The sequence below is a fragment of the Leptomonas pyrrhocoris genome (assembly GCF_001293395.1).
Source record: "Leptomonas pyrrhocoris isolate H10 chromosome Unknown, whole genome shotgun sequence".
NCBI lineage: Eukaryota > Euglenozoa > Kinetoplastea > Trypanosomatida > Trypanosomatidae > Leptomonas > Leptomonas pyrrhocoris.
In genome coordinates this window covers 507,735-533,289 of record NW_015438366.1, presented here as the reverse complement: position 1 = coordinate 533,289, position 25,555 = coordinate 507,735, and the positions used below count along the sequence as shown (strand labels likewise).

Below are 25,555 nucleotides of genomic sequence, written 5' to 3'. Positions count from 1 at the left end.
CCCCTCTCTTCTCTTCTTTCTTTTTGCGTTTGAGAGTGGGGAAAGTTAAGGATTCTTGCGTTCTGCGCTGTTGCGGAACAACAGGTGTGATCCTACAAAGCGCTTGCTTTCTTTTATATACATACGATTTAGCTTTCGGACGCACAGCAGTAAAGCGGCGGTGCAGCATGGAGGACGAGGAAGCGCTCCCCACCATCGTCGTACCCGGCCCAGAGCTGCGCGAGAAGGTGGATGCCTTCGCTGCGCGCCTCAGCAGCCTTGACCGACGCAAGGCAGACGAGATGGTGGCCAAGCTGCTTGCCTCAAGCAAGCGGAATCAGTTTTTGTTTGTCGACACCTCGCACATTTTCTATCCCTATTTCCTCAGTAAGCTGACAGAGTACCGCCAGCATCCGGAGCTGCGCCCGCAGAAGGCAGGCGAGCAAAATGCAGGCGAAAGCGCAACTGGTGGTAGTGCAGCCGCGGCGACGACTATAAAGGCCGGTGCTATTACCCGGACAATGGGCGGGACTGCCGGGGTGGAGAGCGACCCGGAGCGAGAAGAACTGCTGCGGCAAACCGAGGCAGAGGCACGTCGTTATCTGGAGGACCCGTTCCCAAATCACTTCTCCCTCGACTTACGGGGTGGTACGATCGATGTGACAGCGTTCTTGATGGACGTGCTGTCCACCTCGGCGCAGTACACGGCGAAGTACGGCGACAAGTTCCTCGCCGCCGTGCAAGCCAAACAGCGGCACAACCCCCTCATGCATTTCCTGCAGGAGGACGACGTGCGACACAGCACGTTTTTGAAGCTTGTCGAGTCCTACCGCCGGGTGCTGAACTTCGACGAGGAGGAGGTGGAGAGTCGGTTGGAGAACTTAGAGTCGCAGTCGTACCTACTGGACACCGTGTGCGAGGAGAAGAAGAAGTACGCGAAGGCGGCTCTGGCGCGACGGCGGGCGGCCCTCCTGACGGACGAGGAGCTGCGGGGGCGGCTGCAGTGGACGCTCTTTTCCGTTGTGAAGACTTTTCGGCTAAGCGATCTGCAGCTGGACGGCCCGGTGCCGGAGACGGCCGCGTCGAAGAAGCATCACTCAGCCGCGTTCTCTGCAGCTCCAGCGCAAGTTTCCACACCTGCTGTAAACGCTGACCCTACTGCACCTCATTCTGCACCGACTTCGGCGGCACCATCCGCTGCCGTGAGCAGCAACACGCTGCGTCCTCCTGGTGGCATCCCCGCCTTCCCACCTGTGTTCATGAGCGCTTCTCTTGTAAAAGGGACAAGCAACAACGGAAAGCGGCAGCGCGAAAAGGGTGGAGTGCGGTGATCGGTTTTGGTGCGGCAGGTTGTGTTTGGTCTTGTTAAAAGAAAATGAGTGGCTGCTTTGCTCATCTGTTGCTCTCTACGTTTGTGCTGAACGGAACACCTTTTCCGTTTTTAGTGTACTACGACGCTTCTCGCATGGCCGCATACGCGCCTACACTTGCCAAAGATAAAATAAGTAAATACATTGATACCGCAGTAAAGCGAAACGCAGAACGGGGGAAAAGCCGCATGCTGAGCGAATTCTGAATTTCACAGTCAAACGTAAACGGTGCGTCTGTCTCGTCGGCACGCGTGCAACGCCTTCGGCGAGAAAAGGCTCCTCTCTTTTGTTGTCATATTGAGAAACGGAGTCGTGCCGGGGAAAGGACGCGCTTCAACTTCTCTGCGCAACTTTTTATTCCTCCCTCTTCTTCTAGCTGTTGACCTCGACGGCGCGGTGCCGAAGAACAGAAAGAACAAAGCCCAAAAAGAGCACAGCAGCGATGGGAAAGTACGCGGTCGTTGTTATTGGACCGGCGGGCTCTGGCAAGAGCACACTGTGCAGCGTCCTTGCGGAGCATTACACCAGCATGCACCGCTCCACACACATCGTCAACATGGACCCTGCGGCGGACGAGCTGCCCTACGAGCCGTCGATTGACATTCGCAACCTCATCTCGCTAGACGACGCCATGGAGGGAAAAGGACTTGGGCCAAATGGTGGACTTGTGTTTTGCATGGAGTACCTTGTCACGGCCGGTGCGACGTGGGTGTCCCAGCAGCTCGGCGACTATGCGGAGGACTTCATTATAGTTGACATGCCAGGACAGGTGGAGGTGCTGTCGAACCAGCCGGCCGTGCCAGCGTTCGTGCGTCTCCTCCAACAAGAAGGCTATTACACGACGGTGCTGTACCTTTTAGACGCCTTGGCGACCACGGCAGACAGCGGCAAGTTCATTGCGGGCTGCATGTTCTCCTTGTCGAGTATGGTCTGCTTCGACTGCCCTTTCATCAACGTGCTGACCAAGTGCGATTTGCTGAGTAAAGAGTTCAAGGAAAACGGCGTCCTGGAGCACTTCTGCATGTGCGACTTTGACTACATGGACCTCTCGCGCCTGCCTCCGCGCTTCCGTGCTATGTCTCGCCAGATTGGTGCGTTGCTGACCGACTTCAACCTTGTTACATTTAGGCCGATGGACATTGAGGAGGTGGGCTACATCAGCAACCTGTGCAGCCTTGTGGATGAAACCCTGCAAGTCGCAGACGAGGCGGAGGTGCAGGACCACGATTTTGAGGACATGTAAGCGGCCAGAGAATGGGAATGAGAACAAGACGGAGAGAGACGCCATCGCCTTCTCGCGTGCATCTCCGCACGGACCCCCATCTGCTATCGCTGATGGCTTTCTCTGCTCAAGGTAAGGCATAGTTAGCGTTGAAAGGAGGGAAAGTGAAAGATGTGCTGTGACATCCACACAGCAATTATTGGCGTCCGCGCTATTGCTTTCCCTCTTCACTTTTCGCTTTTAAATTGCACAATCAGATAAGTCGCTTAATTGCATTCTACGATTAAAAACAGCAACAACACATCACAGTATATATGCATTTTTTTGGTGACGAACATGAGAGAAAGAGGCGAAGTTTTGTGTATGTTTTGCTCAGACACTGCGAATGCAGATGCAAGCATTTTCGCGCAACATATATGTGTGACCCATTACTTCTCTAACAACTCCTCGAAGCGCGGTGTTCTCTTTAGGCTTGCTTTATTTCCGACCCCTTTTTTTCTTCTCCTCTCGGATACACTTACGTTCTCTTCCCGTCTTTGCGTAGTTCAGAACACACGTTATTTGGCGCGGGCTGTTATATATATATTATCGTTCCACAGCTTCGGAACTCAAGCTCGTACGCAAAAAAGTAGACATGCGGGTAACGCGGCTGTTCTCCGCTGCCGGCTTTGCCGGGGCTGCCTGGACAGCGACGCCGCTGCGGAGACAGTTCTACAATATCGGTAACCCCAACGAGAGCGTGCTGGAGCTGCGCCGCAAACTCGACGCGCAGATGCGCGAGAAGCTGCCGCGTTTTAAGACAATCGAAACGGAGAGCCGTCTGATCGTTCAACTCGCGCGCAGCCATCAGCCCGACGAGCGGGAGGAGGCGCTGGCGCTTGGCGAGGAAATGTGGGGGGAGCTGAACGACGATAGCTCGCCCATCCCCTTTTCCTCCCGCACGGCCATGAAGATATCCCTCTGCTCCTCGTTGCGCCGCAGTGCGTTGATGAGCAAAAACAAGGTGGTGGCGGAAATATGGACCGTCCGCTTTGCAGAGCGCGCGGCGATGGTGGCACCGCGGGACTTCGTGGACAGTCCGCCAGCAGACGGGAGGGTTCGCGGCTGGCGTGAGGCACGGGCACAGGCGCGCCCCGGCACCGGGATCGACGCGGACGACTTAGAAGCGGATGCCCAGGAAGATGCAACGGCGGACACGAAGAAGGACGACGCGACCAAGAAGAAGGTGAAGGAACCGACTGTTTTCGATCGATTTCGCCAACAAAAAATGGTGGAACACCCAACGGTGGAGCTGGCCTTTCGACGCAAGCCTGGTCCCGGCCCCCGCTTCACCGGATAATCGGCTACGGCATTTCTTTCCTTCATTTATGGGCGAGGTGCAGCACACATGTCCGCGTGCGAAGCAAAAGACCTTCCTCACAGAACCTTTTCGACACCAAGGTTTCACAGTTTATCCAATAGCGAACAAACGGGTAGAAAAGTACGCAGTGTCTTACGTCAACGCCAAAACGGGGAAGCGCGAATTCAAGCGCAACACCACAATGACTGCTGAACCGATCAAGTCAAGGTGAAGATGTTCCTGAGAAGCCCACCCTTTTTCCATGCTTTTATTTCCGTCCTGTTCCGCTTGCTCCCTGCGTCGCGATGAAAGCTTCACTCCTCACCTTCGTTTTCTCTCCTTTTCCGTTTCTCAACTGCAAGTCCTTCAAGAAGGAAAAGCACATCATTTGGAAGACGAGACGCGGGCAACTTACATTCGGCTTGCGCTTTATTTTTTCCCTTCTTTCCCTTTTCTTTTTGTGTGGTCTCTCTCGCAAACGAAGCGAGTGCATCCGCTTACTGTTTCCTTTGCGTGTCTGCCGGCAAACGAATCGGCTGAAAGGGAAAGCATGTCTTCCTCTGCGACCGCAGCGGACCCGTCGCGTGACCACGTCACCGTGAAAGGTCACTTCACCAGCCTCTGCGATGACTACACAAGCAACATCGTGAACACGACCCTGGCCAGCACGGACCCCCTTCTCAGCGCGGCAATTCGAAGGCTGATCGCTGAATTCGAGCAGTTCTGGCGGCACCTGTCCGCTGTGGGCGCTTTCTCGCCTAATGACGAGTTGGAGGATTACTCCACCACCGCGTTGGAAATGGTGTGGACGCCGTACATCATCGCCGACCTGTATCAGCGCGTTCAGGGTCCGGCTCCGTCAGCTAATGATGGACGGGGCGGAATTCAAGCTGCAGAGGGACGGAGTGCGAATGCAGAACGGATGCGCGGCGAAGAAGCCTTGCGTCACGGAGAGCAAAGACAGATCGACGACGTCCAGACGACGCAGTCGGCGGGCGAGACTGCCCGGTTGACCTCGCACAGCTTGCAGGAGGAAGGCCTGCGATCACTGACCCGGCAAGAGGCACTCGCCCGCTCCCACGCCTGGTTCAAGATATTTTTTGAATGGATGCAGAACGTGGAGTTGGTGGATGAAAAGACGTTGAACACGTACTCGGTCTACCGCCCTGATCAGCGTACCCAACGCATTGAGCTTTCCCGCACCCTTACCAGCCTGAAGGCGGCGTGGAGGGCGGAAGAGGACAAGGTGGGCTATTTGCGTGCGAAGCGCCGACGCATGCGGGAGCTGATGGAAGAGGACGGCGAAGCAGCGGAGGAGACGGGTGGTGAGGAGGAGGAGGCACTGCGCGAACGTGCACTGGCCCGACTGAAGTGGTCCATCTACGAAGCATGCCATCAGCTGCAAATTTCGTCGCGCGAGCTGAGCATGCTGGAGGCGCTGGATCCCGCACAGCGGGCTGCAATCTCGAAGGAGTATCAGGCCACCATGGACGCCGTGCGCCGCGGGGAGCTGTCGCTGGGGCGGCACACCTACACAATTTTATCTGGTGGAATGATGACGGCAGGCACGATCGATCAGCCGCAGCAGGTACGAGCCAGCGACATCTTGCAGTCCGGCGGAATCACGCAGACGATGCCCGCCCCGGCAGCGACATCGTCCGTTGCGCTCGGCAGCGTGGCGAATCAGCGGCTCTATCGTCAGCAGGTGCGCAACGAACTCATGGTAGACAGAAACGCGCCCACCATGACGCTGCAGGAGTTTGCGGCGATGGAAATGGCGGACATCCAACGTCAAATGGACGAGGCCCAGGGTAGGCAGCAGCAGCAGGCAGAGGAGGATGCCCGTATTGGCCCGGACGGCGTGGAGGAGCGCAAACGACAGAAGGACAGCGCCTGGGACGACTGGAAGGACGATCACCCCGCTTTCGGGGTTACCAACAAAGGCAACTACTCTTGAGCAGATCACGGGGTCTAAAAGGCTTAAAAGTGGTTCAAGTTCATTGCGTCGCATCGATTTATTTGACGTTTACTCCTTTCTCCAGCTACTCTGTTTTATTTTTGTTTTGAGTTTTTGTCAAGACAATGCGTATCTCAGAACTTCCCCGATTTGCGTCAGCTATTTTACCTCGTTTAATTTATCCCTCCGCTATTCACGAACGATTGAAACATCAACTACAGCAACATAACGTGGGAAACAACAACAAAAAAGAAAAATCTTTTATTACTGAACAGACGTTAAGGTGTGTGTGTGTGTGTGCTGCATTGTGTTATGTCGTAGCAAAACGAGAAAACTGTACCGCTGGTTGTATGCAAAGCGAACAGCGGTGGCATCTACTCGGCGACACGCCGTTGGCAACTCTTGTGTCAGCTTTAAAAAAGGGCGTGCATGCGCACTTGAAGAAGTGTCGTTTGCCGTTCCGTGACGAGTATGCGTTGCAACTCATCCATTCTATCTTGCTCGTGCCTTTCTGTTTCTTTTTTCTTTTTTCTTTGTAGCACCTAACAAAGAAGATATTTTTGCTCGTAGTGGAAGTAAATGTATAATGAAAGAGGACAGAGGGAAAAACACGAGCACAACTTCAGTGGACTCAATAGAACACAAACATACAGCCCTATTTACCGCTCCTTTCACCCGTTGCATACACAGGAGTTTATTTCACCTAGCATAGACAATTGTAATTGAAGTAAAAAGAGGAAGAGAAGTGTGCTCTCGTTAGATACTGCCTTCCATGAAAACGACGGTGGTACGATGCGCCGCATCTACACGAGGACGGCAGCGGTTTCAGCCGTCGTGGATGTCGCCAGGCCTCACCTCGCACCAACAGCTCGACGCAGGAGTCGCTGCCCGCCAGCAGGCCGGGTGGAAGGCTCTAAAGAAATCAAAGCGCCCATTTGACAACTACTTCCGGTCACAGTTTCGTTTTTCACCGCGTGTGCGCCTCCCGGTCACGCTGGCCTCCGGCGTCGTGAGCAGCTACGACGCGGTCAAGATGATGACGGACCCGAAGCGGTCGTGGAGTACACCGTGGGAGCGCGGCGGGAGCGGCGCCCGCACACGACGCAAGCGGCAGGACGTTCTCGAGCCAACACACACCGCGTTTGGCGAGGACGCAGTGGATGGCGTGCTGGAGCGACTGATTGAGATCCGCTTCGCGTGGGATCGCGAAGATGGCGTGCTCTGCACCAGTCTCGTCCCCAACAATCTGTACCCCACCTCGGCGCACTGCCGGCCCTACGTGACCGAAGTCGCGCCTTCTCAACTGACGTCGTCCACGGCTCTCACTTCGAAAGACGCCAACGCCGCGTCTTGCCATGGGGTCGACCCGCACAGCTCGGAGGAGGATGGAGAGGTCATCATGATTGCCGGGGCCCCCGTGCGCATTCAGCGACGCACTCCGTTGCTGCGGCACACGCCAGGCCAGCCAAAGCGTCCACACGTGCACTCCCAACTTGGTTTCAGCGGGGTCGACACGGTGCCCTCGATCGTGCTGGACGTTTCTCACGGCCCCTTCGTCACCTCCCCCAGCGCACCGCTCATGACTCTCCGCTGGAAGGCCGAGCACCGCGATGCAGCGAGCGCGCAGAGCTCCCTGCAGCTTCTTCGCCGCGTGCGCCGCGTGCCTGTTGTGGGCCTTGCCCCTCGCTCCTCCTTCCTGCTGCTGAAGGCGCTGTCGACGGTGGAGGTGGAGGAGCCGGCGTTGGCCGTGTCCTTGGCCATCGCCATGGGGGAGAACTACAACGGATACTCCGACGTGGAGTGTCTGGAGGTGCTCCGGTGTCTGCGCCGCCTCGCGTTTGTGCGCGGGTTGCCCGAGCTCGCCACACCCGACATCAACGCCGTCGCCGTCGCTTCGTCCTCTCTTTCTTCTACTTCAGGTGATGGGGCGGCGCGGTTGCCACGGCTGTACACGGAGGCGGCGCTGACCGACTCGATGCTTGCGCAGTACGTACGCGATGCCGCACCCTTTCTGGTTGGAAAGATTTGGGGGCGCTTGCCAGAGCAGAGCCGTCACTTGCTCCAACGCGGCTACTTCCTCGATTGGTTCGACTTGATGCGTCTGGCCGTCGCGGCGAGTGGGCCGCAGCGTCTTCCGCAGCGGCTGCCAAACCCCGTCTCGGAGGCGCCGTTCGCAGCGAAGTATTTGTTTTTTCACCACACGCTGGGGCTGAAGAAGAGGGTACTGCGGGCGATGGTGGCGGCCATGCGCGCTGGATCGAATGGGAACGCCGCGTCATCTCCGGCAGTGGAGTCGCCGTCCGAGCGTAATCCACACCAGCACACGATACCGGCCGTCGATGGCCGCGACGGCAAATCTGCGCCGTTTCGTGGTGCTTCCCCTCACTTCGTCGATGAGGTTAAAGAGGAGGTGGACACGCCTCTTATTCTGTGGCTCTGTGCCTCGCTGCTCGTGCGCATCGTTGCGGAGTCCCTCGGCGATGTCGTGCGACACGTGGGGGACCTCCTTTACCAACACGCGGCCCTTGCCGCAGAGCGTGCAGAGGAGCACGAAGATGAAGGACGATCCTTCAACAAGGAAACGCCGCCGTCGCCGTCGCACAAGCTCTACCACCCTTACCCACGTTTCAGCAAAGGCGTGCATCAGAAGATCGGCTGCCGCAAACCGAAGCATGTGCGGGTGCGTCTGCTGCCTTTTGAGGCCTTTCCACATGTGGCGAAGTGCTTCTCGTGCCCCTACGCGTCTGTTACAGAGAAGGTAGAGGCGCAGGAGAGACGGCGACACGATCGCTTGCGACAGAAACAACTCAGCACCAGCAACAGCGAATGCAGGCGCCACCACGCTGCATCCGCCTCGTTGGCAACACCCCCGCGCGGCAACGCAGCAGAGACGGTATCACAGTCTGGCAGAACCGAGATGCAGTCCGCATTTGCAACGGTCTTGGCGGAGTCTCCGCCTATGGGGCAGCAGGTCAAGCGCGCGTGTGCGGCACTGAAGTGGAGCACCGCGGTGCTGCAGGCGTGTCGGGCACTGGTGCGCGGCCTCCCCGTCGTCCCGCCCCCGCCGGTGTCGGTGTCGTGTGCTCGTGCGGCATCCTCTGCTGCCGCAGCGCCATCCGTCTCAGCAGCGAAGCGGACGCGAAGAGAGGCAGAGGCAGATGAGTGGGCACGTGAGACGGTGTCCATGGAGGTGCGCCACGCCCTGTGCTACCGCTACGTACGCTCCGCCGTGCGGCTACACATGGATGCCCTCTTTGTCTTTATCCCGTGGGAGGAGATGGCGGCGCAGTGGGAGCCGATGCTGACGGCGGGCAGCAGTGCCGGTGCCGCAGATACCACAGGCAGCGATGTTTCACGGACAAATGAGGAAAGCAGCGACGGCGCCACCTTCACGGCGGACGCGCTGGAAGCGTTACTGTCCGGGAACTCAGTGAAGAAGGAGGAGGACCCAACCCCATCGGACAGCGGCGCCGCCCCCGCCCCTCTTTCGGAGGCGGAGCAGCGTTCACGTGCGATGATGGAGGAGCTGCGGGAGGGCTTGGAGGAATTTCAGGTAGCCGTGGCCGACGTCCTGGAAGCGCACGAGCGGTTTTTTGAAGCGCCGAACCAAAACACTGCTCCGGCGTCTCCGTAGTCGGCAGCCGACGCTTCGCAAAAAGCAAAAAAGGCAACAAACAGCAACCGCAAAAAATAAACGAATGCAATGCGTTGCGATCATAGATGGTGTATCATCACAACTTTTTACCATGACCGAATAACGACAGCGTAACTTCGAAATATACCTATGCTTCTTACGCAAGCGTCCTCGAAAGCACTACTTGACACTAAAGTGGTCAGCATTTTTTTCTTTCCGTGTTTATCGAGGCCCGACGTGAACTCACTGCGCATCCTCGATGAGCGACAAACACATCATTTGAAATCTCGTGCGCACTTCTGTTGTGCCACGATGACACAAAGAACGAAAACGATGGTTTCTTTGTTCCTCTCGCTTCTCACTCGTTCTTGGTTTTTCGACGCCCTTGTCACGCTCCATCCTTTCTACATTGCAGGTCACGTCTTTTCCTTTTTTTGTTTATGTCCGCAACACTGAAATAAATTTGGGAACAGGATTGACGATAAACGCGATAGAAACAAGAGAACGAGCGACACAAAAGGTTTAACACTGCCGCTCCTTCTTGTCCCCCCCAAAAAAAGCTCTTTTCCTTTCGATTCGGACGACGGCAGACGCGATGGCGGAGAGCGAGGAGGACAACCTCAACATTCTGACCTCGTGGGCACCCAAAGCCTACCAATGCTTCGCCGCCGAATTTGATGAATTGGAACAACTGAAACGGCAGTATGAGGAAACGGCCAGTGGGACACAGCATGAGTTGGAGGCGCAATGCCGTGCCGAGGTAGATATGCAAATCCAAAGGGAGTACCCGGACGTGTACCCCCTTCTTTCGGGCATCTCCTCCACGCCGTGGCCTGTCACGGCCACCCCCACTTCGCCTCCCCTTGCGCCAACGTCCTCTGCGGGCGGCAGCTCCGTCAAGCGGCAAAAGGGCAAACAGGTTCAGCAGCAGCTCCAGGCGGAGGTGGCGATGGTCACCGCCAGGCGCGAAGCTCTCCTTCATCAACACATTCAATCCGCCATCGTCGCACAGGACCGTCAGCCAGCTCGACAACTCGCGGCGCGCTACTCAAGCGAGCTTGCCACGACGCAGAAGCACGTGAAAGCGTTCTTAGAGAAGGAGGCGCACGAACTGCAGCGCTTCACGAGTCGCCCGCTCGCCTCCTACGCGCTGGGCGAGGTGCTGGACGCGCCGCCCGTGCCCCCAAAGGCGGTGGTGGCACCAACAGCGTCCGCGGCAGTACTCGCCACCTCGTCCTCGCTGTCGAATGCGAAGCGATCGCGTGCCGCTTCCATTAGCCGGGCAGCGTCGGAGCGTGGCAGCGCCCGCTCGTCACGCACCAAAAATTCAGCCGCACGCCCTGCCGCACGCAGCGGGAAAGGTGGCAGGGCAGGGACGCGGTCCCGCACGCACAGCATGGCGGAGCGCAAGCAGGAGGCTGCGGTGGAGACGGACGAGAAAGGCGAGCAGGACACCACAACTGCTGCGGAAATACCGGCTTTTCTCATTGACGCGCATCAATTCGCGGTGGACTACAACGAGATGCTGAAGAAGGAATACGGCTACCGGCCTGCCATGACAAACACGTTTCCCTGCGCGGCGGACGCCAACAAACCAACGGCTGCAAGCAATGACGGTGAAGGCAACGCGCACGAGGCGGCTGGTGCCGCTGCGTCTGCGTCTCCAGTAATCGGCGCCACGAAACCTTCGCAGCAGGAGAAGCTTCGCACGCACGTGCCCGGGAAGACCACCAAGCGTGCCGTGCAAAGTGGAGCCGCTGCTGGTGAGGATGACAACGGAAGCTGGTGGCTACCACCTATCCACGCAGCGTCGCAGCAAGGCTTCACAGCAGACAGCGCAGCTCTGCGCTCCGCACGCGACGCACCTGCACCGAAAATGAAAGACGTGGAGGCGGTGGAGGAGACGAATCAACGCTTCGCGCACTCTTCGCCCACACTACGACGGCCAGAGAAGCCCACGGGCACGACAGGCAGCCACAACCACCACCTCCGCCACGACAACCACCGGACGCAACGGACAGACGGCGCCGGTGCGGCAACGAAGACGCCTGCAGCTAAGATGGGCACCAAGGGTGGCGGCTTCGCTTCGCCGGTCGCGAGCCTACTCGACGGAATCGACTGCGTTGCGAAGGAGAAGGGCTTGCGCTTCTCCAGCTACGCCGGCGTGCTCACCCGACAGGTGGTGCGCTTTGTGAACCGAAATGCGCACCGCACGCGTCTGCGTTTGAAGGCGTCGGCGCATCCGTGGTTTTCCTATCGGTGCACACGCATTGCCCCGGCTGCCGGCAGCGTTGCCACCACGACGGCCGATGCCGTCCCTCCGGAGACCCCGCTGAACTGCGGCGGGTTTGTGGAGGTGGAGGTCATCTTCTGTCCTCAGTCGATTGAGGCGTCCACGGCGGTGGTGGAGTCGGTGCTGGAGATGGGTGTGGCGCGTGAGATCAACGACCGCCTCAGCGAGGGGGCGCAATGGCAGTTTTTGAACATTTCTGTACACGGCCAGGTGGTGCTTCCGCACTTCGACTGGTGGCGACGGAGCAGCACAGGAGGTGAGAAGGAAAATGCGTTGGGGAGTGACTCGACAGCGAACGTTTTGGCCCTCAGCGAGGAAGGTGCGCAAAACGGTGCACCGGGCGACTCGTTCGAGTCGGGCACGATCGTCTCGCACGATCACCTCCTCTCTTGCGCAACGCCACTCTATCTAGGCAACGGCGCTGCGGTAGAGTTTGGCGACGTGCTTGTGCTGAGCCGCACGCAGCAAACCCTTCTCCTTGAAAACACCGGCTCAGAAGCGGTGGTACACCTCCTCAGCTCATCGCCGGAGTTCGCTGTTTCGATGGCTCCGGAGGTGGCCACCACGCTTCCGTCTTCACTGGCTGTGGCGCTGCAAGTGACGTTCTGCCCCTTGAAGGAGGGCTTGTGCGAAGCTACGCTGACCGTCGCGGTGCGTGCAAGCAGCGACCCGGCGAGCGCAGTTATCTCCGAGTCCACCGTGGAGCTGCACGGCATTGGTGTCGTGCCACGGGTTAGCATCACCTCTCTTGCGTCGCAAGTGGTGCAGGAACGCGTGTTGCCGCAGTGGCAGGTGAACAGGACGGAGGCGCCGTTGCACACGATACTGAGGGACACGGTGCCGGGTGTGCCGTCTGAGGTGACAGTGACGGTGTGCAACGAGTGCGCCGTGCCGCTTGCGTTTCACTGGGAGGGTGACAGCGATGTGCCGCACAGTGAGGACAGCAGCGAGGAGCCAACGGAGGCCGTCAAAGCAGACTCGCCGGTGCCTGCTGCTGTGGCGGCTGCGTCAACCGCAAGCACGAATGTGACCACCCTCGCCGCACGGTCTTTTATGTCGCCTCCCTGTGGCACACTCGCGCCCTTCAGTACGAGCACTTTCGTCCTCACCGTCACTCCGGCCACGCTGCAGCCTCTGCAGACCTTGTACAACCTATTCCTGGACGACATGCCCGACCCTGCCGCTGCGGAGAGCACGGAAAAGCTGCCGTTTGTAGATGCCGAAGTGGTCGAGTTTTACCGTCGTAGCCGACTCATTCCGTGCACCGCGCAGCAGCAACAAGATAAGGCGCCCTCATCCATCTTCGACCATAATGCCAACTTGGAGGACGACCCTGCACACTTCGACGCGCAGCAGGTGACGTACCTCGACCCTGTCACAGCGTTTTCTCGCTTTCAACGGTCTGCAGCCGAGAACGCAGGCGGCGTCGCAGCGAGGACACCCCGCGGTGTCTTTGCCACCAGTTTTCTCACCTACCAACAGCCGTCCCTGCCCTCGCTGACCATCACGCCTGCCGTGATCGAAGAACGCGTGGAGTGTCTCTTGACGTGCCGCCACACGCGCACGGTCACGATGCACAACAACGCACCGGTAGCGCTGCACTTTATTCTGGACCCCACCGAGGCGGAGTTCACAACCTCGCTGCAGCAACCGTCGTTCTTGTCGAATCTGTACGGCTCCTGCGGTGCAGCTCCGCTGCTGGCCCCCACGGCAACGACGTTTGAGCGCTGGCGCGGCTGCTTCCCCGCGAGCGACGGTATCAGTGCGCAGTGCCAGCCCCGCAAAGGCACCATCCCCCCTCACGGCAGCATCAACATCACGGTGCACTTCACCGTCGAGGCGTGCGGGCCGCACTACGCGGTGGTCCCGTGCTGGGTGCCCGCCGCGGAGCAGCTGCGCGCCGTCCTCGCCACTGCCGGCCCCGCGGTGCGAACGGCGTCTGCGTCGTGTCGGCCGTCGTTGCCGACGCACCCCGGCAGCGGCAGCAAGGGTCAGCACCCGCAGCCGGGCCCCGCCGGGCCTCCGCCGACCGGTCGAGGGCGGCCGATATCGCCTGTTGCTCTGCAGCTCACGCCGGAAGACGCGTCGCTTGGAAATTACCGTCTCAGCGAGCGACGACAGCCGTCTCGGCTCGGTTCCGGCAGCGTCGGCCACACCGTCACGACGGTGTCTCGCAGTCCTGCGGAGGAGGCGCTGCGCGTCATCGAGGATGGCGGCTGCTACGCGGTTAGCGTCACCGCGACCGGCGTGGGCGCCACCGTGAAGGCGAGCACCGACTTGTTAGACTTTGGCCTCATCGAGCTCGGCCAGGAAGCCGCTGCGTCGTTTACCGTGTCCAACCCCAACTCCATCCCCGTCGTGTTCGACCTGTGCGATCCGCTCATGCGACACCCCCCACGCTTCGTCTTCATTCCAGAGTCGTTCCGCCTCGGTGCGGGCAACACGGTGGAGGTGACGGTGTATCGCAAGGCCGTCTCCACCGAAGATGCGCAGACCTTTTTTGAGCTGACGGTACGAGACGGCGGTGCCTCCATCGCTGTGGAGACGCGCGCCACTGTGCAGCAGCCGCTACTGGTCGTGGACGCGCCGGTGGTGCAGTTTGGTGTGGTGCCGGAAAATGTGTGGCAGACGGGCACCTTCCACGTGTCCAACCGCTCCGCCATTGACACGGAGTTCACGGTGACGCCGGCGACACCGCTGCCGCCGTATATCGAGGTGGAGTACGAGAAGGACGTTGTGCTGCGTGCGGGGGAGCAGCTGGATGTGCCCGTGCGGTGCCGCTTTCAAGCAGTTCGAGCGTCGTTGCCGCCCACCTCGTCGACCCGTCGCGTCAGCAGAGATAAGAAAGTCGACGGCGATGGGGCGTTTGCCTCTCCACACGAGGCGCTCCCCTCGAAGCACAAACAAGCCGCGGACAACTGCTATTCCATCCTGCTCCGACTCGTCTCGAAGCGTAGCCGGCAGACGCTGCTGGTGGAGGTGCGGTGCGACGCCGTGGAGAAGCTTTCCGTGTCGGTGGACGTTGCGACGGACGGCGTGCAGGACGGCGAAGCAGCATTACCATCCACCTCTGCCGCGGCGTACATCCGCGCCGTGTTGATGAACGGACTCGAGGCAGCCCTCCTCGCACTCGATCAAAACGAGGCGCAGGCAACACACGCCGACATTGCTGCAGTGGCCACGGCACCTCCACCGGCTACCGCTGCGGCAATCCCTTACTGCGATCCTGTGCACCTTGTGGACTACATGCCGGACGACCTCCCCTTGTCACGTCGCACCGTCCACCTTGTTTTGCAGAGCTACACGGGCGGAGAGGCGGCGTTCACGGTGGCGGCCCAGCGCTACGCACCGCAGTCGATCGAAAACATCGGTGCCCAGCACATTCTCGACAAGAGGGCGTCGGTAAACGCAGCCGCCGCTGCAACGACCAGCAAGAAAGATGCGAAGGAGGCGAAGGGGGACGACGACGATGCCGACAACGCCTTCGCTGCTGCGGACTGCACAAGCGCCTTTGCAGAGGACGAGACGGCGGTTTCGCCGCCCGCCTTCTGGACGACGACGGTGAACGGCGGCGCCACGGTGCAGCAGGCGCAGCGGCAAATCATGGAGGCGACGCAGAAGGTCCTGGGCGACGGCGCTGGATGCGTGACGTTGCTGTCTTCCGCAGCGGGGGTTTTGCGGTCTCATGGCGTTGTACACATTCCGGTCCATCTGTGGTGCGCGCTGCCCGGCCGGTATGTGGAGCACTTGTGCGTGCAGGCGGATCCCACGCTCCCCCTCCTACGCATCCCCGTTGAGTATGAGGTGTACGGCAAGCCGATTGTGCTGGATGCTACCACCTCCGGCCTCACCAAGGAGGGTGGTCGTGGAGGGGAGGACGTGCTGCTGATGCCGCCTGTGATCGCCCCGCTCGGGTCTTCGCGGCGCACCATTCGGCTTATCAACCGCGTCTCGCGAGATATGGATGTCACGGTGGAGATCTTTCCCTGTCCGCTTGGCATGTCCGTGCATGCCGTGGACCCGGACGCTCCGGCGGACAAGGTAGAGCTGAAGCTGGTCACCATGACGGCGGAGGACAAGGATAGGGAGAAGAGCCGCATTGGCCAGGTGACGGCCACACCGTTCAAGCTATGCATACCGGCCCATGCGAGGCGCGAAGTGGTGTTGGAGTTCACGCCGGCCGCCGTGCTTACAGAGGGGGAGGCCACAAACGACGGGGCTGCAGCGAGCAAAAGGGATGCACGCATAAAGAAAACGATCCCGGCAGCCGGACACCGGCGTAGTGACGGCAGGAACGAAAGCGACAGCGGCAGCGACGAGGAGGCGATGCTGCTGCCGGAAGAGAAGTGGTGGCACGGCAGCGTGTGCATCGATGCCGTGTTGGCGCACACCGATTCGAACGATGTCTTTCTGGTGGATGAGTTCTACACCATCTACGCTGACCGCTACCCATCGCGGCGCGTGGCGCGTCCGATGACAAGTGCGCCGGCGGGGTCGGGGAATTCGAATTCGACGGCTTTGCGGCAACGCAGGTGCGGGTGCTGCGACCGCTGCGCTCGCGTCCGAATGACCGGGTGGTGCGGCGCGGCCGCATTGTTTGGCCCACCGAGGCAGAACAGCGCGTTCTTGACCGCTTCGCAGCCACGGCGGCGACGTCGATGCAGTTGGCGGAGGGGAGCGCAAAAGCAACAGGAGCGACAGCGGGCGGTGGCGCGACAGCGTCCAGCGATGACGACAACGATGACGCCCACGGCAACCCGCTGATTGATGCGTCTTCCTTTCCGCAATCCTCACCGGCACACAAAGGCAGCGACAACGCCATCGTCGTCGTCCCGTCGCTCGACGTGCTGCTGCGGGAGGCGGAGGAGAGACAGGCGTTGCTCGACTTCATCTGTGCGCGGCGCCGGGCTCTACAGGAGGAGGGCAGCAAGTACTTTCCGTCGATTGAGCTGCGTTTGCGTGCCCGCTGCGGCCGCCCACACCTCACCGTCGAGCCGTCGGAGAAGTGCGTGGAGTTCCCTGCGGTACCCCGCACTGAAGAGAAGTCCGCATCGAAGCTGCGCTGCACACGCACCGCACGACTGACAAATCGCAACAGTGCCCCGCTGCGCTTCGCGCTGTCGTTGGTGTCGCCCTCAGATGAAGCCAACGCGATGGCTTCGCCCTCCGCGGAGCTCTTTTCGATTGTCCGGTGCGCGCTGTGGAAGTCCGGTCGTGATGAGGCGCGTGAGCTGTTCTCACTTTCTTCTAGCGCTGCACAAGACGGGGCCGCAGGCGCCGAAAGACGATTCAACCCAGACGAGACGCACGTGTACACGTTGGACAGCATGGACGCCTTAGACGTCACAATTGACGCGCAGACGCACAGCGCGGCCTGGCATCATCACCTGTCGCAGCAACACCACTGCACTCCAGCGACGAAGGAAACGGTGGAAGGCATGCTGAAGGTGCAGTTTCTACTCACGTCGACCGTCTCCAGCATGACCAACACACAGAAGACTCCCGCCCAGTTACTCCCGCTGCGCATCCCGCTCATCAAACCCAATATTGAGTGTCGGCCCGGCGTGATTTGGTTTCGCCCCGGTCAGCAGCGCCACGACGGCCGTGCGCAAGTGGCCTACACTCAAACCTTCACGGTGTACAACACAAGCGCGGCCGCTGCGCGCTTCCGCATTTACCCTGTTCCGGGAAGCACGGCAGATATACGGAAGAAGGCTGCCATGGACACCTTCCGTGCTCAGCAGCAGCTGCAACTGCAGCGCAGCGTGCTGGCTGCCTCCGTTGCGGCTTCCCCCGCGGTGGCGAGTGAGCTGGTGACGGCGAACACGATGACGACGACGGTGGGTGTGGTGGGCGACGATGTGCATCACTCCCTCATGCACAAGGTGAAGGAGGTGGTGAAGATGCCAGCCACGGCCCCACCGGCGGAAGGGCGGGCGGATCTTGTGTACGTGGACGACCCTGCGCAGTTTACGATCTCGCCGTCGGAGGGCGTCGTGCCGGCGGCTTCGCTGGGCGGCGAGCCGGCGGAAGTGAAGATACGAGTGGACTTCCGTGAGTTCTCCAGCATCCGTTACGAGTCGCTCTTCGCGGTTGCCATAGAGGGCGACCCTTCCGTACCCCCGACGTATGTCGTGGTGCGTGGGGACAGCCGGGACACGGAAGTGTGAGCTCGTCTGCTCTCTCTCTTTCCGTCGCTAAACGCACCGCTTTGCCGAGCAAGCTTTTTTTCCTTGTATGTTGCTCTCACCGGCGTTGGAGGTCATATTAAGTGTGCGCAACGCGTCCGCAGGCAACGAGAATGAATGTATAGTAGCTTTGTCACGAGATGCCAATGTACATGAATTTATTTAGTTATTGATTTATTCCTAATGCACCAAGCCAATGTGAGTTTTTTTTTGCATCTTTCGTCTTTCGCCACCCGACCAAATACATTTACCCACACGCGAGAAGAGGACCGGTTCATGAAGGCCACTGAATGAAACGTAGAAGCGGAAGCTAAATTATCTCTGCTTTCTTCTAAATCCCTCAACGTGCTATCGCGTAAAACTGCGAAGGAAGCTACAAACCGTTGATGTCGATCAGAAGCTGTCTTCTGTTTCTATTACATAAGACGAACGCTGATCAGCTCGCGTGCAGCCGTCTGCGGCTTAAGTTGGATTCTCACGTTGCTGCTTAGGCATCGCTACCCCTCTGTGTCTTGTTCTGATGCCCGTCTTATTGTCTTCGACCATTAAATAAAAGCTTGTATATCTTCATACAGTTGAACAGGTCAACTATCAAAACATACATCTGGTGTTGTTAGCAACAGCTTATATCCACGAACGTCGCAGGGTTGCTGCCTTCGCATCTCGTTCGTGGACATCACAGCACGCATCTTTTTTCTTTTTGTTGTTAAACATTGTGAGTGACAATGTACGGCCAACCGGATCCGTCCAATCCGTACGGGAACACCTACGGCGGCTACGCAGCTTACGGCTCCTCGGCGGCGGGAGCCAATCCAGCGTCGACCCAAGCTACGGCTGCTCCTGCTGGTGGGCACTACGATCCCAGTCAAGCATACGGAGCGTCAAACAACTACTATGGGCAAGCAGCTGCTCCGCAGCAGTCAACACCTCCACAGCAGCAGCAGCTGCAGCAGCCCTCTGCTTCAGCCCCCGCACCAGCCGCGGGCTCGGCAGCTTCGCCGTCCGCCTACGGCTACAGCGGGTACGGATACCAGAGCCAAAATGCCGCACCGAATGCAGGCTATCTCTACGGTAATGCGGGGGCCGCTGCGCCTGCGGCTGCGGGAGGGCAGTCGGGGCTGAGCTCCGCACCGCCTGCACGCAGTTCTGCTGGCTACGATCCCTACGGTACATCGAGGCAGCCGTCTGCACCGCACCCCACGGCGTCGTCTCCGTACGCGACAAACGCAGCCACGGGCGCGGTTCCTGCAGGTGGGGCGTACCCTCCGCCGAGTCGGCCCGCAGCGCCACCACAGAAGCAGCAGCAGCAGCCTGCCCCTGCCAATGTGAGCAACAGCAGCAGCGGCTATCGAGAGCCGCAGCGCCCCTTAGCGCGCAACCCGCCGCACCGCGTGGTGAACGTGCGGCTGGTGCCCAACCCGGAGCGCAGCATCGTTCGCACCTCCGGCGCCCCGCAGGAGTACCTGACCTGCACGAACGAGCCGCCGCTGGCCACCGACGACTTCGTCGGCGTCGACAACGGCAACGCCAATCCGAAGTTCTTCCGCCCCTCGATGCTCTGCACGCCCGTCCAGGAGCGTCTGATCAAGGACAGCCACGTCCCGTTTGGCATCATCCTCGCCCCGCTGAGCCAGCAGCTGCACAGCAAGGAGGTGGTGAGCGTGGTGAAGCGCAGCACGGCGCCGACGCGGTGTCATCGCTGCCGCGGATACATGAGCTGTCACGCGCGCTGGCTCGAGATGGGCCGCAAGTGGGAGTGCCCACTGTGCGAGGTGGTGAACGAGGTACCGGATGAGGAGTTCAGCAGCGTGGATGGGCTTGGCCGCCCGATCAACCAACCCGACCACCCCGAGCTCAGCTGCGGCAGCGTCGAGTTCGATGTGGACGAGTTCCCCGAGTACGCGCTGCGTAGCGAGGACGGCAACGCCCTCCCAACGCGACCGCTGCACCACCTCTTCTTGGTGGACATCTCTCGTGATGCGGCGCAGCGCTTCCTGCCCGACTACGTTGAGGCGATGCGTAGTGGGCTGCAGCGCATGGCGGAGATCACGCCGGCCTGCAAGGTCTCCTTCATCACCTTTGCCTCGCAGCTCCACTTTTACGACTTGCGACACCCCGACATGCCGCAGCGGTGCGTCCCCGACGTGGAGAACCCGTTCGTGCCGCTCCCCTTCACCAGCCTGTGCTGGCTGGAGGTGGGCGCCGACCTGGACCGCATCGAGCAGTTTCTCGACCGTCTCACCACCGTGGCAGCGTACGTGGAGGAGGTGGAGTGCGTGCTGGGCGCTGCCGTGAAGGCGGCCACGTTGGTGCTCGCCGGTCAGCACGGCGGGCGGGTGATCATGTGTGCGCATCGCTACCCGCAGCGCGGCCTCGGCTGCATCGTACCGCGTGAGCAGCACAAGCTCTACGGCACGGATCGGGAAAAGGAACTGCTGCGTCCCATCGAGGGTTTCTGGACGACCACCGCGAGCGAGGCGGCGAAGCAGCAGATCTCGTTTGATCTTTTTATGTTTTCATCCGAGTACACCGAACTGGTGACGCTGTCGAGCGTGTGTCACGTGACAAACGGACGCGTCTTCTACTTTAAATCCTATGACCCGCTGGTGGACAACACAAAGGTGACGGCGTCGATGCAGCAGTTGCTGACGGAGGAGGCCGGCTACGCTGGTATCTTGCGTGTGCGGTGCAGCACCGGTCTGCGCGTGCAGCGCTACCGCGGCCATTTCCTTGCGCAGACGGTGCAGGACATGGATCTCGCCAGCATCACGAGCAGCTCCACCTTTTTTGTAGAGTTCGCGCACGAGGGCAACCTGGAGAAGGGCAACTACACCCACTTCCAGGCCGCCCTGCTCTACACAACCCGCTCGGGTCATCGTCGGGTGCGGGTGCACTCGTGCCGCATGCGCGTCGCGAGCTCGCTCACCGTACTCTTCCGCAACCTGGACATGGAAGCGACGCTTTTTGGCTTCATTCAAGATACCATTGCGGAGGCAGTGAACAAGGGACCACGCCAGGCCCGTCAGAGCATGACGGATCGCCTCATCAAGTCCTTCTCGAGCTACCGTCTTTACTGTGCGGCCGACGGTGGCAACAGCGACTACGGCGACGCCAAGCCCGCGGCGCGCGACAAGAAGAACACGCTTTTAATGCCGCCGCGGCTGAAGCTGCTTCCGGTGTTCCTGCTGTGTCTCATGAAGTCCGACGCGCTCACCGAAGGCACCGTGGTGCCGGTCGACAACCGAGTCGCCAGCGTCTTTGACCTCGTCTCGATGCCGATGCACAAGCTGCTGAGCTACCTCTACCCCTCCCTCTTCAGTCTCGAGGACCTCGAGACGGACCCGCGCATTGGCACGCTGGTGGAGGAGACGGGCCATTGCGTTCTGCCGCATCATCGCCAGCTCGTCTTCGATAGCGTGGCGCGCGATGGGGCGTATGTGCTGTGCGATGAGCAGGCGCACCTTGTCTACATGTGGATTGGGTCGCAGGTGTCACCGAAGCTGTCGCAGCTGCTCTTCAGCACCGATGACGCCACGACGGTGTGCACAGCAAGCGGCCCCGGCGAGGAGTGCTTCGGGGAGCGTCTGCGCAACGTCCTGTACGCGTTGATGCTACGCGAGGATGGCATGCGGCGCCTCATCGTCGTGCACGAGGGCGAGCGGGCCGAGGACGCCTTCTTCAAGGAACTCAAGGAGGAAATGGGCACCAGCCCGATGGGCTACGACGAGTACCTCACCCACATCCACCGCACTATCCTCTCCTCTTCCATGGGCGGCTTTTAACGCATGTGTGTGTGTGTGTGTGTGTGTGTGTGTCTTTGTGTGAGCAAAGATTCCTAGCCGCCTGAAGGAAATTGGAGGGAAGCGCGAACACGGCAATAAAACGCGTGTGCGTGTTTCTTCAAGGTCGCGACGTGCGGGCGAAAAGATTTCTCTGGCGCGGTTTTGTATGTGGTTGACGGGCTCGCCTGTTCGTCTTGCGAAGGGAGGGAGGGGAGGGCGGCGTTGATGTGAAGAGCAGGAAGAAGCGTTGGTGCAGCGTTTATTTTGGTTGAGTTGGGCAACACACGGTTGATAATTCCCTTTTTTTTATTGTGTCGGTTGAAACGGAAAATATTCCTCCCCCTGTCGTTCCTTTGTACAAGGAAGAGGTGGCGTATATATATATATATTCCTGGCGGCTTTATGTGGCATGTGGTGTCCGTGTCCGATTTGAATCTGTTTTGGCTTTGTTCTGCACACCTCTCTCTCTCTCTCTCCGAGTTTTGGCTGGTGTTGCCAATGGCGTGTGTGAGGTGGCGCGTGCTTGTGCTGGGCTGCGTGTGCGCACAACCAATTTTGTGTGCCTGTTGTTTCTATCGGAATCAAGGCGAGCAAACAATCGCGTTGGCAACAAACACACACACAAATACAGACATTTCATTACCGAACAGAATGTCGTTCACAGCAAAATAGAGAAAGTATTTCCAATGAATCCGGCTCGTGCCGGATAGAAACCAGCATTTGCAACTGCGCTTGTCTTCTGCGCTCCTTTGACGCGTGTATGAAGATAACGTTTCTCACGGGAGTCCATCGGCAATGCTCGATTGTTGCCGTAGCTCCGAGAGCGAACAATTGGAAGTCAGGATGACCGCCTTGACATTTCTGCGACTCTGTGACCACGTTGACGGCTTTAACGACTGCGAATTCTGTTATCTGTTGCCTCCTCGCTACGTTGATGTTGAAGTCTCGTTATTGGATGCTTTGGAGGCATTCCGTCTTGGGTGTGTGAGCGCAACATCGATTTGACAAGTATATCTCTTTCTTTTCTAAAACCTCTCTGATGTTATGTATTTGTTTACTAGTTTTGCTTACAGAGGAAGCTCTCACACCTATCGTCGGAAAAGCCTCAATTTCTACATTTGTTGTCCACCGCTTTCCCGACTTCGACCCAATTAGAGCCCACGTAGATTTACCTTCACTTAGACCGAGGACTAGGCCGCGCCGCGGTGCCCGTTCTCTTTTTCTTTTCCTCTTCCACATGTGAGTCGAGAATTCTTTTCTTTTTCACTGTGGACTCGGAGCGCAGCGTTCATCCCTGCGGTTGGCATCACTTCTTATCGCCTCAGTGCTGTACGCACACCGGCTACCCAGCTAGAATCCGTCTGTCACGCCTGCTTGGCTTCATTATTTTTGTTGGGGGGTTTATTGAAGTACTGCTCTGATGGCTTCCTCCGCACCGGCAAGACAGTAATAATAAAAAAGGGAAAGAGTAGAAGAGAGCGGCACACTTGTCAGCCGCACTTTTTGCTGCCAGCTTCTCCGTTGCCGATGGACACACGCTTCCACTGTGTGTACCTCCTCACTAGTCTCGACCCCCAGTGTGAAGGTGACTTCTACATTGGCTACACCGTAAACCCGCTGCGGCGGCTGCGGCAACACAATGGCGAGCTCGTGAACGGCGCACGGCGGACGAGCCGGCGGGGGCGGCCTTGGACGATAGTGTGCTGCGTATCTGGCTTCACGGAGGACAGGGTCGCGTTGAAGTTTGAGTGGTGCTGGCAGAACCCAACGGTGTCGGCGCGGCTCAAGCACACGGTGGGGATTCTAAAAGGCCTGCGTCGGTTGCCGTACGCCGTGGGCACCCTCCATTTGCTTATCCGCGCTCCCCTCTTCAATCAGCTCGACTTGACGCTTCACATTTTCGAGCCGGACCTGCTGCACGGGGCACGGGCAAAGGTGGAGGTGTTCCTTGCTATGCGCGGGGGTGCGAAGCCAATGCAGGGGATGCCATCTTCACCGCAGAATCGTGCTACCACCGAGGGCGAGGCGGCCGGCGCGGCTGCGCCGATCAGCACACAGGTCTTGAATGTGTCTTCCGCCTACGGGTCTGCCTCTGCGCCGCCGTCGTCGCTGCCGCTGCTGCCACCGCTGGAGCCGTCCTCTCTCTTCCACGTGGAGGTGCTCACTCGGCACGCCTTCGAGGACGCGTATCTCAGCCACGATCGGTGCCTGCTGCTACCCAGCGTTGGGGCGCTGACTGGCGGGGGCGACAGCTGCAGCTACGCGACGGATCGAGAGAACGAGGACAGCTGCCTGAGTGCGTCGTGTCCGTACGATGTCTCCGTGCTGTCACAGGCGGCGCGGGCGGAGTGGACTAATGCGCCGTGCGAGCCGGACTCTGCCGTGGCGAGCGACATCGATGGCGACGACGGCGCCGCACAGTTTGTATTGGCAAATTCACTCGCACGGTCGCGGATGCCTTCGCCGGACTACGCCCGCGTGCGTGGCGGCACACCAGAGATGCTCCTAGGCTACCGAAGTGAGGAGCGTGCGGGAGGGGCGTGTGAGGAGAAGGTTGATGTACTCGACAGCACCTCCGCCTCTCGCTCCAACTCCCGTCCCCCCAGCTTGTCTCGGTCACCCTCTCTGGCACAAACGACAGGAGGCGGCGGCGGTGTTGGCTGCTCTGCGGTGGCCGGCCCGTCGCATCCCGGTGCGCCGTCTTCTCCAGCTTCTTTCGACGCTTCTACAGACGCCAGCGCTGGCCGCTGCCCACGCATTCCCCTGCGCTTTGCCCACTACAGCGAAGCAGACTTCGCCAGCGCGCATGCAGATGAGCAATACCGCCTGCATCACGGCTATCTTCCGTGCAGTCTCTGTGCGCTGCCGCTGCGGCCGCCGTGCGTGGTGCACTGCACCCGCGCTCCTTTCTGTGAGCTGCGCTGCCACTTAAGCTGCCTCGCCATGTGGATGCTCTACGCGGAAGAGGCAAACAGCTCAAAAGGTTCTGCTGTGCGTATTGCGGGCGCGGTGGCGGCCCACGAGCTGCCTCAGCAAACGCAGCAACCCACTCCGTCTTCTCCAGCAGCAGCTACCACGGCGTTGTCAGCGCCGGCGCCCTTCCGCCGCCTCATCCCCGCCCAGCCCAGCCCTTGTCCTCTTTGTGGTGTGTCGCTTCAATGGGGTGTGCTGGTGAAGGAGTTGAAGAAGCGAGTGGTGCTGGAGGGGCGACTGCAGGCGGCGCAGCGACGCAAGCGCATTGAGCAGCGCTGGCAGACTCGACTCGCCCAGATCAATGGCAACCGGATGGCAGACAGAGAGACGAAGCGGGGGATTCAACCGAAGAAGCGACTGAGGATGGAGCTGTGTGAGTCTTGCAGTTCAGCTGGCAAAACCCCAACGAGTTGCGCATCGCCGCTGTCGCAGGTGAAGGTATTCGATACTCCTCTACAGACTCCTCTGCCAGACGCGTCCACTCCCCCGCTGCTGTCCTCTCTGACACCGTCTTCTATGACGCCCCAGCCGACTTCTTCGCCACAGAACACTGATAAAGGGTTGTCGTCATCTACAACACTTGCGGCTCCTGCTGACTCATCTCTGTTGTCGTGGACAGCCTTCAGTGAAGACGATTGGCTTCTGTAAAATGAAAAAGGCGGAGGTGCACATCGATTCCCTTTGAAAAACACTGCTTTCTTTATCGTTGGAGCAAAGAGTACCTACCCCCGCACATCCAAACAACCAGACAAGAAGAAAAGAAGAGAGCTGACACCCCTTTGCTGTTAAACGCACGAAGTGAGGATTTACAATTTCCA

General features: G+C 59.5%; 9 protein-coding genes across 12 annotated transcripts; all 9 read left to right on the top strand.

Annotated features, from left to right (window-relative positions):
• Nucleotides 1-35: 35 nt before the first annotated feature.
• ABB37_05409 (hypothetical protein) lies at nucleotides 36-1,310 on the top strand (the record flags this gene model as incomplete). 2 transcript variants are annotated; one of them, XM_015803408.1, is made up of 1 exon in its annotated part: nucleotides 36-1,310. In XM_015803408.1, the coding sequence occupies exon 1, from the start codon at nucleotides 168-170 to the stop codon at nucleotides 1,308-1,310; it is 1,143 nt and encodes a 380-aa protein (XP_015658050.1). In that variant the 5' UTR covers nucleotides 36-167. The 2 variants fall into 2 exon arrangements, with proteins under 2 accessions (XP_015658050.1, XP_015658049.1); XM_015803407.1 differs by having other exon boundaries at nucleotides 45-1,310.
• A 414-nt stretch (nucleotides 1,311-1,724) lies between these two features.
• ABB37_05408 (hypothetical protein) lies at nucleotides 1,725-2,592 on the top strand (the record flags this gene model as incomplete). 2 transcript variants are annotated; one of them, XM_015803406.1, is made up of 1 exon in its annotated part: nucleotides 1,725-2,592. In XM_015803406.1, exon 1 carries the CDS (start codon nucleotides 1,792-1,794, stop codon nucleotides 2,590-2,592), a length of 801 nt encoding a protein of 266 aa, XP_015658048.1. In that variant the 5' UTR covers nucleotides 1,725-1,791. The 2 variants fall into 2 exon arrangements, with proteins under 2 accessions (XP_015658048.1, XP_015658047.1); XM_015803405.1 differs by having other exon boundaries at nucleotides 1,754-2,592.
• Nucleotides 2,593-3,114: 522 nt separating this feature from the next.
• Nucleotides 3,115-3,910, top strand: ABB37_05407 (putative mitochondrial hypothetical protein; the record flags this gene model as incomplete). The annotated part of the gene is made up of 1 exon (XM_015803404.1): nucleotides 3,115-3,910. Exon 1 carries the CDS (start codon nucleotides 3,206-3,208, stop codon nucleotides 3,908-3,910), a length of 705 nt encoding a protein of 234 aa, XP_015658046.1. The 5' UTR covers nucleotides 3,115-3,205.
• A 361-nt stretch (nucleotides 3,911-4,271) lies between these two features.
• Nucleotides 4,272-5,867, top strand: ABB37_05406 (hypothetical protein; the record flags this gene model as incomplete). Of its 2 annotated transcripts, none has more annotated exons than XM_015803403.1 (1): nucleotides 4,272-5,867. In XM_015803403.1, the coding sequence occupies exon 1, from the start codon at nucleotides 4,461-4,463 to the stop codon at nucleotides 5,865-5,867; it is 1,407 nt and encodes a 468-aa protein (XP_015658045.1). In that variant the 5' UTR covers nucleotides 4,272-4,460. The 2 variants fall into 2 exon arrangements, with proteins under 2 accessions (XP_015658045.1, XP_015658044.1); XM_015803402.1 differs by having other exon boundaries at nucleotides 4,281-5,867.
• Nucleotides 5,868-6,639: 772 nt separating this feature from the next.
• ABB37_05405 (putative mitochondrial hypothetical protein) lies at nucleotides 6,640-9,501 on the top strand (the record flags this gene model as incomplete). The annotated part of the gene is made up of 1 exon (XM_015803401.1): nucleotides 6,640-9,501. One exon carries the CDS (start codon nucleotides 6,640-6,642, stop codon nucleotides 9,499-9,501), a length of 2,862 nt encoding a protein of 953 aa, XP_015658043.1.
• A 414-nt stretch (nucleotides 9,502-9,915) lies between these two features.
• ABB37_05404 (hypothetical protein) lies at nucleotides 9,916-16,558 on the top strand (the record flags this gene model as incomplete). Its single annotated transcript, XM_015803400.1, has 1 exon — nucleotides 9,916-16,558. Exon 1 carries the CDS (start codon nucleotides 10,097-10,099, stop codon nucleotides 16,556-16,558), a length of 6,462 nt encoding a protein of 2,153 aa, XP_015658042.1. The 5' UTR covers nucleotides 9,916-10,096.
• A 389-nt stretch (nucleotides 16,559-16,947) lies between these two features.
• ABB37_05403 (hypothetical protein) lies at nucleotides 16,948-17,964 on the top strand (the record flags this gene model as incomplete). The annotated part of the gene is made up of 1 exon (XM_015803399.1): nucleotides 16,948-17,964. The coding sequence occupies one exon, from the start codon at nucleotides 16,948-16,950 to the stop codon at nucleotides 17,962-17,964; it is 1,017 nt and encodes a 338-aa protein (XP_015658041.1).
• A 573-nt stretch (nucleotides 17,965-18,537) lies between these two features.
• ABB37_05402 (putative protein transport protein Sec24C) lies at nucleotides 18,538-21,764 on the top strand (the record flags this gene model as incomplete). The annotated part of the gene is made up of 1 exon (XM_015803398.1): nucleotides 18,538-21,764. The coding sequence occupies exon 1, from the start codon at nucleotides 18,708-18,710 to the stop codon at nucleotides 21,762-21,764; it is 3,057 nt and encodes a 1,018-aa protein (XP_015658040.1). The 5' UTR covers nucleotides 18,538-18,707.
• Nucleotides 21,765-22,824: 1,060 nt separating this feature from the next.
• ABB37_05401 (hypothetical protein) lies at nucleotides 22,825-25,385 on the top strand (the record flags this gene model as incomplete). Its single annotated transcript, XM_015803397.1, has 1 exon — nucleotides 22,825-25,385. The coding sequence occupies exon 1, from the start codon at nucleotides 23,292-23,294 to the stop codon at nucleotides 25,383-25,385; it is 2,094 nt and encodes a 697-aa protein (XP_015658039.1). The 5' UTR covers nucleotides 22,825-23,291.
• Nucleotides 25,386-25,555: the final 170 nt, after the last annotated feature.